This window comes from Seriola dumerili, unplaced genomic scaffold (genome assembly GCF_002260705.1).
Source record: "Seriola dumerili isolate Sdu_G_001 unplaced genomic scaffold, Sdu_1.0 BDQW01000544.1, whole genome shotgun sequence".
Classification (NCBI taxonomy): Eukaryota; Metazoa; Chordata; class Actinopteri; order Carangiformes; family Carangidae; genus Seriola; species Seriola dumerili.
In genome coordinates, this window is record NW_019174799.1 from 182,619 (window position 1) to 199,118 (window position 16,500).

Below are 16,500 nucleotides of genomic sequence, written 5' to 3' on the forward strand. Positions count from 1 at the left end.
TGTGACTCTGTTGTTGTGACTCTGTAGTTGCTGTGACTCAGTAGTTTTGTGACTCTGTAGTTGTTGTTACTCTGTTGTTGCTGTGACTCTGTTGTTGTTGTGACTCTGTTGTTGTTGTGACTCTTGTTATTTCAGTCTCAGACCCCGTCATGACTCAGAACATGTTTGAGCTCTACATGTCAGCTGTAAACCTGATGAGGACCAGACGTTCTGGTTTGGCAGAGACTCGAGTTGATCATTTAAAACAGTGAAGTCTTTGTTTGCTTGTTGTCTGAAGTTTCTGAAGCTCCTCCTCCTCACATGTTGATTTGTCAAAAGTTGGTGTTTTAAAGAAAAAAATTGTCCAATATATTATTGTAGGGCTGCAACTAACAAGTATTTTCATTATTGATTCATCTGCTATTTATTTTCTTAATTAATCAATCATTTGTTTGGTTTATAAAATGGTTTCCCACAGTCTGAAATTCTAAATATTGAGTTTACTGTGATAGAAATTCACATTCAAGCAGCTGGAATATTTTTATTATTTCTGCTTGAAAAGTAAATGAAACGATAATTCAGTTATCAAATAGTTGCATCGACTAATTGATCAGCTCTTTCTCTCTTTTGAAGCTGTAAAAAATATCTGTAATAATTTAATGACACAAAATTCTTCAAATAATAAACATGTCCCTTTGCTTTTGGTTAAATCAATAGTTTATATCCATCTTGAATTATTGAATTACATTAAGTTTTTTTTTTTTTCATATTTTGTCCTCCTCGTTTACTTCAATGAACTAAGACTAAATGCAGTTAGAAACACCTCCCAGTTAAGACAACACAAGAAACAGCTGTGATTTAAATCAAAACACTGGTCAGAAACATCACATTTATATATTTATATTTAATAGATGCTTTCCTGCTGCTCTCGTCCTCTGGCTCTGACCTCATGAGTGTTTCTCAGACTGTAACTCTTCAAAGGAAACGTGAATAAAGTGAATGTAAAACCTCAGTAGCTGCTCGTGTTTATAACGACGTCACAGTGCGTTTGATAGTTTTTCCTCATGAACACGGCGCCACATGACGAGTTGTTTTTCCCCTCAGAGAACAGTTAATGACTCGACTCTCAAACCGCTCTGTGATGAGCTTCCGCTGCTCGATGAGCGACAGGTGTTAAAGTGGATCCCGGTGGAGGAGCTCAGTTCTCTGTCTGCTGCTCGAACGTGAGACATTTGACACGTCAGACGAGTCCGTCTCCGTGAGTGAGTCTAACCCGGTTCAGGAGAGTCTTCACAGGACGTGAAGTCTCATCCAGGAACATTCAAACACTCGGCAGCATTTTATCATGTGGCTGAGAGTCCAGCTGGAGACACAGGAGACAGAGGTGTGTTTGTCTTCTTGCAGGACCAGCTCTTAAAATCTGAACAGAGGAAAAAAGAGACGTGAGCTTTGAGGTAAACGTGTGTGAGCTTTGATTCCTGCTGCAGCGTTTCTCAGACCGCTGTGTTCTGTTGTGGTTTTCCAGAGGAGGAAAACAGTGATTACTGCTGTGCACAGACATGTTTGTTACCAACATGGTGGAGCAGCATCTGACACACAGGCTGCAGGACAACAGACTGGAAACAGCTGCTGCAGCAGTGATTGTATTCCCAAAATTAAGAGTTGACCAGCAGATACTCTGACCTTTGACCTCAGAATCACTCTGTTAAATGTGAACACACAGACTCTCTTTAAGGAAGTCACAGTGGAGAATAAACATCCATGAATCCTTCCTGAGGACGTTCCTTCAGGATCTTGGTGTTTTTAAGTTTCTTCAGTGTCACGATGATCCAGTGAAGGTGTCTGCTCATCCATGATACACTGAAAACAGATGGGACAGTTTGACATGGGGCTGGATGATTAATCTAAATCTCTGTTTGATTCTGACGATCACGAAAACAAGATAATCGATAAAGCGATTATTGCGCTGCATTCTGTTTCTCAACAAATTTCACCCCCATTTACTTGGTTACGTTTCACTGCTGCCAGTGTCGATGTGTTGTAGTTCATCTTATTTATTTATTTTTATACATTTTTTGTTGTATATATTTAGATATTATATATTTATTTATTTCATTTTTTAAATTAGTTTTTCTGTTGAATTGTATTAAAAGTTCGAGAGAGTCCACAGTTAAAAAGTTTAATAAATGTGTGGAGTTTCCAAAGTCAATGAGTGACGGTGTAAAACAATCCTGATCTCAGTATTGATCAAAATGATCCTGATTCTGATGTTTACCATAATCAATCAGCTGTAAACCAGATGTGAACAGATGCAGGCTGAAGATCTCCATCTGAGTTAAAGTGTCACATCAGCATCGCTGTCGTCTCTGACTCTGTAGAGGAAGTGAAGGAGGCGTTTCCTGTTTCGGAGGAAAAGACTCACAGGTCAGAGGTCAGAGGTCGCCTTTGTTCAGATTAAACCATGTGAATGTGTCAATCGCTGAGGCACTGTGTTTGGAAATGAAGCAGTCATCCCATCCAGTGATGTGTCATCATCCTGTGGCGTACATTATCACACAGAGACCTCAGTGTGATGTCACATCCTGTTTCAGGTGTGGTGCCCTGCGGTCGGACACCATCTGACTTCTCATGCGCTTCATCTGTAGCACCAGGGACCCATGGCTTTTCTTCCACTTTTATTCTCTCAACCTCAAGGAAACCTGCTGCTCTTTGGCTCCTCCCACGAGGTTTAAACCGGCCAATGAGATGATTTATGTTCAACTGTGGAACATCTGCAGAAAGTGGATGTGCTCTCTGAGCCGTCCTCACGGTGGAATGAGACGTTGATGCAGGTTTTTCTAGAAGGTGGAGAGTTGTACAAACAGAGGAGACGCCACGCTCTGATTTATGGCCGTTTTAAAAGCGAGGGCCTCGCGACGCCTGAAGGAACATATGCTTCTCCTCCTCCTCCTCCTCCTCCTCCTCCTCCTCCTCCTCACACTGAGCTGTGAAACGCATGGCGACACGCTGCTGAGCTCCAGCTCCACGTCTCCTCCTGAACCCAGAGACGTGTTTAAACCACCGAGATTTATTGTTTCTGCTCCCACTTTAAATAAAGTCGGTGTCCAGTTTGCAGAGCAGAGTTTACAAGTGTTTATACAGTGTGTGTGTGTGTGTGTGTGTGTGTGTGTGTGTGTGTGTGTGTGTGTGTGTGTAGCAGTGTTTTAGGGTGTGATTGTTTGGCCTCACTGCTTGAGCAACGAGTGTGTGTAAGGCAATACAGTAAGCATTTCAGTCAGTGTGTATTGTCTGTGCACATACAACGTGGCCTGGAGTGTGATCTTTCAGCTGCAGTGTGCTTGAGATATGAGAGCGTGTGTGTGTGTGTGTGTGTGTGTGTGTGTGTGTGTGTGTGTGTGTGTACCCTGAGCTGGATTGGATGTAAATCAATTTCCCAAATAATCAGGATTTTTGTTTGAATGATCCAAATTCCAGAGACAGTGAACGCGTCCGTCTCTTTCTTGGTGTGAATATAAACATGTCGACTGATGAGTAAGAAGAAATGTTCTGATGTGTCGTCATCAGATTTTATTTAACTCCAGGCTTTAAAAACAGCTAATCAGTGTATCCAGATAAATCAATAATATAAAGGATCAGCGGAGGATGATCTGATCACTTCCTGTCATCGCTGACCTCAGCTCAGAGTCTGTGGGTTGAACTTCCCTTCAGCTGCTGATCGTGTCAGACAACATAGAAAATAAATGACTTCCTGTCTGAACGTACAGTTGGTACGTGAAGCCATTTGTGCACAAAAAATCAATCAATATCTAATACACCGATCAGTCCATGTTCAAATCCAGACTCAAAACTCAACTTTTAATTTGTAATAATGTTGTGTTGTATATTTTGTTTTTTTAAGTCTTATTTAAACTCATGTAAATCATCTTTGGGTGTTTTACATATGAATAAAATGTATTATTATTATTATTATTATTATTATTATTATTATTAATGAGAATAATTCCTTTAAATTTGCTGTAAACTCTGAGGTTGTTGAACAGAATCTCTTTGTGTCTGAAGACGTCACCGTGGACTTTTCTTCTGACAGTTGATTGGTTTAAAATGCGCAGTGAGACGGAGCGTGTCCTCGTCAGGAGGTGAGTGCAGGTGTGAGGATGAGGAGGCTCGACCGGTTGTGAACAAACAGTCGTCCTGTTGTCCGGAGTCAGAGCTGCAGCTGAACTTACGTAACGCAGGAAGAAAAGAGGGAGAGCAGCAGCGTCGCTCATGTGGACACTAATGAGCGGGAAACTGGCAGGTCAGAGTCAGATTTCATAACTAACCCACTGATCCAGTTTAACGCCAGACCTGGAGTGGGACTCGGCCGCTGAGGGGGCCTCCCGCCACCTCCCAGAATGCCCTGCTTCATGTCCCCGGGCAGACGGGATGTGATCAGGATTGTTATGAAGCAGACTCTGAAGTGTGAGCTCAGAAAACAAATATTTTCTGTCCCTTCACCCTGATCTGATTTTAAAAATAAAACCGACCAAAAAAGGTTTGAACCCGTCGACTGAGGCGGAGGATGTTGACCTTTAGATAGAGAAGAAAATGTTTGAGAATTATGTCATGAAATAATATTAGAAATATGTTTTATATATGGTTTAAATGTGGTTTGCTTAAATAAACTTTTTCTGTATTTACATGGGACATTTACAAAAACAGTGAAGAAACAAATCCCCAGGAGAAACAAGAATTTCTTGATTTTCATTAATAAAACAAACTCATATTTTTCTGCATTAACTGTGATCAGATATTTTAGCTCCTTCATTCTTTAACAAGTTTTCTGATTTAGTATTTGAGAAATTTTTATTCCCCCTTACTTTTTTGAATTGTGGAGAAAAGGAGGATCTTCAGTCTCCAGGTGTTTAAAGGTGAAGCTAAACTCTGGATCCGAGCAGATGTTTGAGTGACATCATCTCTGCCTTGAACTCAGTGGTTTTAGTTGTGACGCTGCTTCTTTAAAAACTTTTATGTAAATGTGTCAATGAAAATGAAAATCTGCAACCAGAGAACCATCAGAATAATTATTTTGTTCGAGCTCATAGAAAGTGTTTACGTTTCCGTGACAGCGACCTCTAGTGACCTCACTCGTCAATGATAATATCAAAAATAAAGGAGGAGGTAGCGTGCTGTTGTTATGGCTCCACAGGCTCCGCCTCCAAAGCAAAAACTGAAACTTACTATTTTTTTTTTTTTTTAACCTAATGTGAGTTACAGTTGAATAATAAAAGAGCTGAACCACCTGAAAACCTGTCGTCATTATTCAACTTATAACAAACACGTCATCTCAAACAGCTGCAGACACTAAACTCATCTGCTGCTGCTTGTGTCTGAACATCAGTCTGACAGACGCTTCGCTGGTTCATTAGTTCGTTAGCTGCTGAACCCGGCAGGTCGGGACAGACTGGAATCCACCGCTGCTCATTAGACTGTGGAGGCTTTGACGCCTCGTTACCAAGGTCACGGACGATCGATAGCAGATCAATGAGCAGAGTGGTTTGTCAGTCAGCACGTGACAGACTGACAACAGCTGATGTAGCAGCTATCGTCTGTTACTGTCTGTGAGTTTCACAATGTACATTTTGTTATTTATTATTTATTCATTATTATTCCTGAATTTCCCCCAGGAGATACATAAAGTAAATATCTATTTTATAAAATCATGAAACAGTTCAATTTCAGATTAATCAAATTAATTGGAGTAATCGTCCTCGCCTCATTTTAACCAAGTAGTTCCAGCTGATTAAACGTGACTTTAACCTGAGAGGTGTCCGATCATTTAAACTCATGCAGGTTTTATCAGACGATGACGAGCTGGAGGATGTTTTCATTTGATATTGATCATTGGTATTTCTGCTTTATGACAAATATTAGGGACAAATTAAGGAAAAAAATCTGACATTTTGAGAATAAAATCATATATCAAGAAAAAAGTCATTACAAGAGCAAAGTTGTACATTTTACAAAAAAGTCATAATAAAAAAAAAAATTCTCTTGAAATTTTACATTTTTAATTCTCATAATATTATGACTTTATTCTTGAAATATTGAGACTTTATTCTTGAAATATTGAGACTTTATTCTTGAAATATTGAGACTTTATTCTTGAAATTTCAGATTCCTTTTTTTATCTCAGTCTGGCCCTAATACTTTGTCGTACTACTTAAGTCCATCACTGGTTTGAAAACAAACCTGTCAGACTCTTCAGTCTGTTCTTTGTTTGTTTGTTGAGGCCATCACTGAAACTTCTTCTTCTTCTTCTCTTCCTGTCGTCATCAGAAGAAAAGCAAAGGCAAGAAGGGAGAGAAGACTCAGAAAGACAAGAGCCGCCGAGATGAAGGAGGTGAGTGGCTTATAAATATATCTCTATTTGACTCTGGGTTTCCTCCTCCGACTGTTCTCAGCCTCGTTACTCTCACTTCCTGTTTTCTTGTCTTGAACCAAAACAAGACCGATGTTGGTCCATACAGCTGCTAACATGACTAATGTGAATATTATTATTATCTTTTTCTGCTGCTCACATATACAGTGTCGCAGGGAGGATGTATTTTTGTAGTCCACCCCTGAAGTTAGGCATCAAACAAGGTTGACAGGTTTAGTTCAGCAGGATCATCTTCACTAATGAACATCACTTTAAGATGTTTGAAGCCTCAATACAATCAGCTGAAGTAAAAAGCTGATGTTTGGCCTTAAACCAGTTACAACACAGTCACATGACTTCAATGTCACAACCACTCAACTTCAACTTGTAGTTTGTTTTGGAATTTAAGCATCTTTTCAGAACGGTTAGCAAAATTAGCATCTTTTCAGAGCGGTTAGCAAAATTAGCATCTTCAATCACCTATCGTTTCACTTGGTCATGAGTGTTTTCCATGCAGCTGCGATGATGCTAAATTCCTCCACACCGCCACTCATTTATAAATCTGTTTCATACTGTCAGTTTATTATTTAGCCTCAGATGATGTTCCATCAACACTCTCCTCTGTCCGTTTATATACAGATATTTACTGTAAGATGAAAACATGAACATAAAACCTGCTCTCCAACATGTCTCGTCAGGTATTTCTACAGTTAGAAGCCTATATGGTAAATATATGTTATATGTCGTGACCAGCGAAGACATGATTACTGACATCAGCCTGTAATCAGGTGAAAACAGTCGGCAGTTAAAAACAATCCACAAAGATTCAGATCAGCTGGCAGGAAAAAATAATGTGATTAAATGAATGTGATTAAATAAGAAGTGGCAGTGATTATCAGCTGCAGCTCCAGAGTTTCCCAGAACAAAACATGACAATCACCAAAGTGTGACCTCACCCAGGAGAGAACCAATGAGAGAGAGACGAGACAGGTAGAGGAGGGAGCAGAAGAAGACACAGAGGAAGAGGAGTTTTAGACTGTCTGTGTCAGAAGTGTTTGAATGAATCTTCAGTGTGAGGCTCTGACTCATGACTCGCTGCGCTGAGCGTTCACTTCCTCCTGTTTACGAGCAGAAACCACTCGTTCACAGCAGGAAGGTACGAACACACTGTCGTCATCTCTCTGTGACTCACGGAGCTCGACCTGGAAAATAAAGAATACTGAGAAAATCCGGTTCCTGTTCTATAGCTTTTCAAACTTGTTGATTTAATATCTCAGTTTGGATTTAGTTTCCAGACTCTCTAATAAATTAAATTTCTCCACAAAGGATTCTTTTTTTTTATTTAACAGAAGAAGCACAGAAGAACTAAAATGAGCAAAATTATGATTTAAATAAGGAAATATCTGATCAGAGAAAAAGCAAATGAGATTATGAATCAGTCCAGACATTCAGCGCCACCTTTCCACAATGGACTCTTTGATGAAGCATTGAGATTTAATATCCGTCCCTTCTTTAATCCAGTTCATCCCTAATACACATCACTTCTTTAGATTTAAAGCTCCTCCAGTGTAAAGGTCTGTGTCCATGTGTAGTGTGATTATAGATCAGCTCTAGCTTCTATATTAATACTGTGAAAGTATCAAAGCCTCAGTCCACAGAGAAATGCACACAGCCTGTATTCAGAAACTGAGCCTTAAAACCAGCCGTCAGGACTTCTGGAACTTTGTGATGTCACAACAAAGCAGTCACCAAGCCCCGCCCACCTGGACCCACCATCCAAACCTTGCAGGATTTGGTTTCTCTGAGTGTTTTCACCTGAAATCTGCTATATTTTTATTGGATCACTCAGAAAACAGTCAGCCAATCAGAAGAGAGGCTCAGAGCCTCCTCTCTTCTGATTGGCTCACTGACCTGTTGTTACTAGAGCTCCAGAGAGAAGCCTGAGAGAGGAGATGTGAAACTACACTGAGATGGTTTTCGGTTCTTAAAATAAATAGAAATAAATATAGCACCTTTCATACAAGAAATGTAATACAAAGTGCTTTACAACAAAGGAATGAAAAATGCATCACATGAAAAGACATAAAATGAACATAAAAACATGCATGTAAAATGAAAAACATAACCCTAAAAACAATGTAAAATTAGATGGAATAATAATAAAATAATAAATGAAATAATAGATAATGAAAAAAATGACATAGAAAGCATAAAATCAGTAAGACATCAACACAGCAGCATTTAGTGCTGAGCAAAGGATTTCCGAGCTGGTTAAAGGCTTTAAAAGCTGAAGTTTTTATCTTTCTTTTAAAAACACTCAGTGAGCTTCTTCTTCTCTGATATCTGCAGGTTGTGTCCCCGATGGTTAAAGAGTTAAATTAACTTTTATTTTGGAGTTCCTCATGGAACAATCCCGGGTCCCTTCATGTTTTCAGTCTGAGGAACAGTTATGTGTCTTCACAGGGTCTGACAATAAATATATTTACATGTTTGACTGCTCTTAAACATTTTTATCAAAGCGTAGAAGTATTTTCTTCGCAGGTATCACTAATACAACAAATTCATTTATCACCTCATTCTCTGTTTGTTCCTCATGACGATCACACGTCTCCTCCCTGAGAGACAAAGCTCTGTGTCTCAACGGTCAAATAACAGCTGAATAAAACTAAATCTGCTCTTTGTTTAAAATCAGTTCACCTTGAGACACGTTCAAACCTGCTTCTCCTCAATATGAACTGACGTTATGAGAAAAGAAAACATCAGTTCTTCTGTAAATATGAAACATTTTTTTACCGTGTTACATCACATACACACATTTTAAACCTCCACCATGTTACTGCAAGTTTTTGAGTTTTTTCCTAAAGTAGAAAGTTTGAGACATCAGAGATGTTTTTAAGATTGAAGCCTGAAGACATCTGGTCCATCCACACTGAAGACGTCATTGAAAGTGTGTGTGTGTGTGTGCGTGTGTGTGTGTGTGTGTGTGTGTGTGTGAGTGTGTGTGTGGGTGAGAGAGAGAGAGAGAGAGAGAGAGATCATGTGTCTACATGTCGATGATGTAACTGACAGGCTGATATTAAATTAGTCAGAAAAACTTCCTGAACGTTGATCTGCAAATTCAGGTGTGTGTGTGAGAGTGTGAGTGTGTGTGTGTGTGTGAGAGTGTGTGTGAGTGTGAGAGACAGAGAGAGAGATTGTTGTATGTCTGTTTTTCAAATTTCCATGATGATGACATCATATCTCTGTGAAGTTTTGTGTTAACCCTTCGACGTCTGTCACTCAAACATCAACTTTTAATATGAAATCCATGATGAGATATAGAGCTGTCAATGATTAATCAAGTATTGGTAATAACCATCAATAATTTAATTGATTAAAGATCTATTAGACGCTGCAGAGGATGAGGATGTGGTGTAAGTGCAGTTTGCTGTAGTACTGAGTTGTGCCACAAGTCAGCGCCTGAGATGAGTTAAATATATGATAAAACAAACTTACCATCCAAAGAAGAAGAAGTGTCTGCGCTCACGTCATGAGAGACAACAAAGAATAAGGATATAAAATTATATTGTAATTATTTGTTAATTTATGTTTTTTAAAGGAGTTTTGTTTTGGTTCTACGTTTACATAAAGAAGAGAACTCACCTGTGCTCTCTGATCTCTGATTGGTCTGTCTGCAGGTAAACGAACGTCAGGTGAGCAGGACGTGTGTCTGGAGAAGCAGCTGGAGCGCTTCGAGTGGCAGCTGAGGACTTTGAAGGAAGTGCTCTCGGCCAATGGGAACCCAGAGAGGGCGGAGCTTCTCAAAGACCACGCCGACGAAGATGTGTGCGCCCTCGTCCTCAGCATCCTGGACAAGGTGAGAAGAAGAAGACTGTAATTGAGTAATTGAAGAGTCAATAAAATATGTAAAAACAATAATTTGGGATAAAACAATATAAATATTTATATTTTTATATTTACAACCACTAAATTCTTAATATTTATTTTTATATTTGCACATTTACAGAAATTCCTACTTTTCATTTGCATGTTATCATATAGTATTTCTAATTTATCTAATTTATCTTATTTATTCTAGAGTTTGTTTCTATTCTTGTTTTAATTAAGAGATTTAAAGGAAGTTAATGAGTCACAGCTTCTGATTTCAGTTCCAGTTTTTTTCTTTGTTTTTTCAATAAACTCCGTGTTTGAAAGTTTTTCTTTCTTTTTACATTTTAACTTCAGGTTTTTATTGATGCTCAGGTGATTAAGTAATTACAGTAATCAGAGTTTTAGCTGCTGTTAACACTCCAGAGTCGTCAGCGCTTCTTCGTTAGTTGATCTTCTCTTTTACACTGAGTTCATTTTGTTGTGATGTGATTTTCAGGTGAAAACGGAGACGACGGCCGATTTAAACGTCCTGCACGAACAGAAAAGTAAAAGTGCGACTGAGGAACACGAGAGACACGTGGACGGTAACACGCTGCGCATGTTTCCATCATGTATTCACTTATGAATGTGTTCAACACATTTCACATGATGTCCAGATCTTCACACATGAGCTGTTGCACAAAAGACACATGAAGTTTTATTTTCCTCGTGTTTCGTTGTGAACACATGAATTCATGTGCTGCGTCTGTGACGTCGTGTCGACAGTGAACATCTCAGTGTGTCGGACGCACGTCCAGGTTTTCTATAATTAGCGTGTAGCCATGGAGCTAACAGGCTAATTATAGCAGAGCTGAGCCTGATGAAAGTCGAATCAAGTCTCGACAGTGAACCTTTCATAAGGAGGTCACTCAGTCCACCTTAAGTACATGAGCAGATGTGAGCAGCTACAATCAGCTTCAGCAACATCTCTGACTGGATGCTTCAGCTGTAGCTGCGTGTCCCTAATAAACTGACGCTTGTTTTTCATTTCAACAGGAACTATGAACAAACTAAAACTTTCCTAAACTTCTCGCCAGTTGATGAAAATTCAGTTCATGTTGATGTCAAACAGGGAGCTGGGGGTGGGGGGGTGGGGGACAAACCTTCTGTACTGAGTTTAGGTGACCTGTCCTCTGGCGCCACCCTCAGGACAGGGGGGGGGGAGGGGGCTCAGTGACTTGGGGGCCTAAATGTGTGTGATGTGGTTAAAGACGTAGGACAGAGAAAACACATCATCACAGCAACAGGAATAAAAGAAGAAGTAAAAATAGAAGTAAAAAGCTTAAAAAGAAAACAGTGTAAACACAGAGTATAAGACGCAGAATATCTCAGTGAAATGCAGAATGTTTCTCCTGAAGCTTCAGACTGAGAGAAAACATCTTCAGTCTCTGAGCAGCTTCATGATCAGAGTGAGGAAAGGAGCTTCACTGCTTCCTCTCTCATCTCCTTTAGGAAACACTGGAGCTTCCTTTGCCCAAGGAAAGGAGACATGCCGTCCCACAATGCCTTGCTGCAGCAACATTTAAAACCACAGCAGAGCCACATAAATGTAGAAACATCAGAGCAGCTGTTTCTGTCTGATGGACTGAAGCTCAGATCCATAAATATAGATTCATTCTCTTTCATCAGTCAGGAGTCGCCATGAAGAATGAGCTGATGAATCTATAGTTACATCATCATCATCATCATCATCATCATCATCATCATCATCATCATCACAACTAAACATACATGTCGTTTCAGAACTGCTCACTGCTTTAAAATATGAATTTTCCTCTACTTAACTCACTCAGTTCACTTACTCAGTTCATTATTTCTATCCATTATTATTTTAATGGTTCTACTTTAAGTATTTTTCTTTCATGTTTTCTTATTTCAACATTTCATCCTGTTTGTTTCTGTGGTTAAAGGAGGATTGATCGTCGTCCAGGTGTTATAAATAAAGTTATAAATAAAGTTAGCTCAGTGTAAGTTCAGTGAGATTCTTCTCTTCTTTGACCTCATGATGTTTTCCGTCGACGTCGAGGAGACGAGGTCAGAGATAATTTTGACTTCTTGACCTCAGACTTGATCTCCATCGAGCTGGTTCCAGCTGGTTCCAGCAGGGGGTCATGTGACCGGGACGCCCTCAGTCTTTCAGAAGCTCTGACTCAGTTTATCATCAGCTGTTAATATATGATATCCTGTAGAATACAATGAAAACAATTCACACCACATACGAAGATTAAGTTAATGTTTATATATGTAACTATGACTGTGTGTGTGTGTGTGTGTGTGTGTGTGTGTGTGTGAGAGAGAGACTCATTGTTAAAGTGTGTGTTTGTGTCGTTCCCTGCAGAGCTGCAGAAAACCCACGAAGAAGACAAAAATCAGCTGACGGAGACGTTCCGCGCAGCTGAGAACGTCCTCACGGTGAGTGTGTGTGTGTGTGTGTGTGTGTGTGTGTGTGTGTGTGTGTGTGTGTGTGTGTGTGTCAGTCACATGACTCAGTGTTCATGTGGTGGTTTTCACCCTCTGCTGTGGCTGCAGGCTGAAGTGGATCAGCTGACGTCGGAGCTGCAGGTTTACAACGAGCTGAAGAAGAGAGTCCAGGAGTCCACGTTCAAGAAAGACCTACAGAGAAACATCCAGGTGTGTGTCAGGCGTTCACATCTCGTCTGGTTCAGTAATCAACTTTAATTAACCGTAATAAGCTTCTTAACAGGTTTAAATTTCAGGCTAATTAATAACTTGATAACTTGATTCAGAAAAATTCAAAGCAAAGAAAATGATCGTGATAAAGATAAAATAATAAAATACTAAAACAGCACGTGTATTAAAGTGAGTAAAACCAGAAATAAAAGTAGAAATAAAAGGAAAACAATCCAGAAAATAATCATAGAATAAAAGGACAAAACAATAAAACAGCTTCAAATATATGAATAAGTAAAGATAAATAAATACAAATAAATAAAATTCAATTAATTGTCAATTAAAATCTAGATTAAAAAAGGACAAACTTCTTGTTGTCGATAAAATGTGTTTACACGATTAAAAGTTGTCATTATTCAGAAAGGTCCTCGTCATGTTACACCTGTTTATTAGAGCCTATTATATTTTAGTTGTTAAGATCAAACAACAAACAAACAACAAAAGACATTAATACAACAGTTCAACAACAACAAGCAAAAGAAAGGAAGGAAGGGAGTTAAACACAATTGATGGAGATTATTTTATAAAAAGACTTATTATTCAAACTCATAAAAATTAAATTTTTTCCTCTGAAATGTTTTTAATTATAAGAAGCAAATTAAACACAAATAAATTAAATGTTGGTTCCAAATTAAATGAATGAATTCAGTCATTTTTTGTTCCAGCTTCAGTTGAAACACGTCAGAGCTGATGACGATGATGTCACACACATATTGACATGTCTCTTCCTCCAGGCCCACGGCAGCCCAGGTGCATTCTGGGAGTCGGAGCAGGAGTCTCTGCTGTTCGTCATCGAGATGAAGAGTGAGCGTGTGCAGGACCAGAGCAGGAAGCTGCAGCAGATGGACGATCTGGTTGGTTGCGCTGAACGTTTACACTTTCACTTCAATCAGATCTGTTGTTCACAGTTTGTTTTCATCTCCTCCTCTGCTCCCTCCCTCCCTCCCTCCTGTTCTCCTCATCCTCCTCCTCCTTCACCTGTTCTCAGGTGGAGAAGAACTTGTCTTTGGAGGATCAGATAATCCACATCCTGCAGCAGAACGAGGATCTGAGAGTCCGGATCGACAACTGCCAGACCCTGATTCAGTACGTGACTCCAGACCAGAACAGAGAGTTTTAACAGAAGCTCAGTCTCCAACATTTTTTACACATGGACGTGGCGCCACCTGCTGGATATTGTCCGTCTGCTGAAACACAAGAAACACAAATCCTGAACCTGACGAACCCGAGATAAAACCGTTTCTGTTCTTTAAACCTTTGAATCTGAGTCCTGGTGCTGGTCTCTCCTGGAAGAGAACTAGGAATTATTGTACCTTAGATAAAATGAATCAAAACCCAAATAACTTTAGTGCTGAAAACTGATTGCTAAAGATCCTGAACCCCACCTTCTTATTAACTTTGACCTGATTTTACTGGATCCCTTTGATCCCTAACAATAATCATTTGAACCCTTGTTTCCCAGGCAACTGTCGAAGGAGCAGCAGGACCTGAAGGTGGCGCTGGAGAGGCAGGCGACGGTGAACCAGAAGCTTTCTCAGGAAAAAGAGCAGCTGATGTTCAAACTGAGACACAGAGACTCGTGTCCGACCATCCACCTGCCCCCCATGGTGCAGGAGATCGCGCCCAGATGACTCTGGATCCTCAGAGTCCTCCATGTAGATAGACACCAGACTCTGTGTTGGACTGTAATTATACTCAAGGTAACCTGCAGTGACCCGGTTTACTCTGCTGCTCTGGGTCCAGGTTTAAAGACTCTAATTGATTATTGTAACATGATCCTGGACCCACCACAGTCCCTGAGGTTTCACTGCAGCAGCTGGATCCTCTGTGTGTGTGTGTGTGTGTGTGTGTGTCTGTGTGTGTGTGTGTGTGTGTGTGTGTATGTGTGTGTGCGCACTGTATCGAGCCAGACAACAGTTTCGACCTCAGATCATCCGCTCTGCTGATCTGATGTCCGTTCATCCGGGTTTTCGTTTTCATTCTTTTACTGACAGATTATTGATGACGGTTGAACCGGTTTGAACTGGTCCAACGTCCAGACCTGACTTCAGCTGTCGTTTAGCAGACAGGCTAGCTGATGCCTTCGCGTCTGTTTTCAACTCGACCACATCAGGACTATAAAACTGGATGTTGTGACTCAGCTGATACGAGACCTTCCTCTGGTTCTCTGTTCCCTCGTCGGTTAGCACTGCAGCGTTCACATTTCACAGAAGTCCAGCTCTTCATGAACAAACTCACTACTTGTTTTATAAAATGTTGGCGTGACTGGGGCGTCGCACTGTATAGTTCTATGATCCACCTGTCCGCCAAAGTGCCTGAGACCACAATCAGACATAATGACGTCCAGCTGGATCTTCTGAGCCGGTGTTGAAAGAAACCTTTTCTGTTTCTGCAGCCAACGTGGTTTACCTCCAAATGCTGATGTTTCAAACTCTTCCAGTCCTCGTACCAGGCTGACTCCACATCCCTGTGGTTCATGAGGAGGATGCCAGACTACTGTATTTTCCCAGGGAACATCAGTTTGAAAAGCTTGTCTTGCCGTCTTTCACTGTCGGACACTGAGCATCTTCTCCTGGGCTCTGAGGACGAGTTCCTTCCTGAGCAGTATCAGGATGGTATTTGAGAAGCTGTTACTGATCCAGTTTTCCCATAACTGAGTTTAGAGTTTACGTGTCACTTCAGGCTGTTGATGGTTCAAACCAATCCAGTCACAAAGTGAAGAAATTTAAGAAAGAACTACTTGATGTTGGAGGCACCAGACACTGAAAGCTTCAAATGTTCCCCAACGACTGCAATCATTAGATCCGTAAAGGTCTGTGGGGTTCCTTCAGACCCTGTTAGTTTTTAATTAGTGCTGATTGGAGGTTGGCGTAAGAAGGACTGCAAGGAGCCAATGAGCATCTAAGAGATCCTCCACAGACCTCAGGTGGTTTTAGAGGACCTCTACCCTCTGATTGAAAACTAGGACCTTTAAAAGGTTCTTCTTGCTCAAGCGTAGATTCAGTCGGTTACACCAGGACGTTCTGAACCTGTCAACAAACCAATCAGAGCCGAAACAAACCCACGTAGACTGTGACTTTTCTCATCCTATTCCAACCTGAAGCCAAATGTTTGACTCTTTTTCTGCGCATGTGCCTTGTAAACGTCACTGCTCTGTTCACTGAGGCTGTTGGGCTCGCTTCCATCTCAACATCAGATGTAAAAACACAGTAAAAACACAGTATTCAGGAGTTTGAAAAACAACCGTGTTGAACTGTCAAAGTATTTTGAGGGTTTGAAAGTGTTTGAGCCTCAGAATCAAATCAGTGACTTTCAGTTTTATTCAGTGAAAGACATCGAGTCTCTGTTTTCATCATGCTAGTGTCTCAGCTTGGAGGCTGCCAATGTCGACAACATTTGGATTTGGATCATTATTCATTTTTTTTCATTCATCCAGTGAAACCTCCAGGTGTTAGCGCCCTCTACACACCTCCAGCACTAATGACAGACTCCATATTAGCTTCCCTGTTAATGCTTATCTG

The 16,500-nt window shown here is 40.3% G+C and overlaps 1 protein-coding gene across 2 annotated transcripts in view; it reads left to right on the forward strand.

The window, feature by feature from the left end:
• The window catches only part of ccdc69 (coiled-coil domain containing 69), a 24,081-nt gene extending 7,934 nt beyond the window's left edge, over positions 1 to 16,147 (forward strand). The window contains exons 2-9 of one of the 2 annotated variants that reach the window (XM_022764498.1): positions 6,298 to 6,361; positions 10,057 to 10,235; positions 10,746 to 10,833; positions 12,627 to 12,700; positions 12,818 to 12,919; positions 13,714 to 13,833; positions 13,968 to 14,065; positions 14,442 to 16,147. In XM_022764498.1, coding sequence (XP_022620219.1) covers positions 6,298 to 6,361; positions 10,057 to 10,235; positions 10,746 to 10,833; positions 12,627 to 12,700; positions 12,818 to 12,919; positions 13,714 to 13,833; positions 13,968 to 14,065; positions 14,442 to 14,610 — 894 coding nt within the window. In that variant the 3' untranslated portion in view covers positions 14,611 to 16,147. Of the gene's footprint in view, positions 1 to 6,297; positions 6,362 to 10,056; positions 10,236 to 10,745; positions 10,834 to 12,626; positions 12,701 to 12,817; positions 12,920 to 13,713; positions 13,834 to 13,967; positions 14,066 to 14,441 lie in introns of those variants that run through there. The other variant, XM_022764499.1, reaches the window with a different exon arrangement.
• Positions 16,148 to 16,500: the final 353 nt, after the last annotated feature.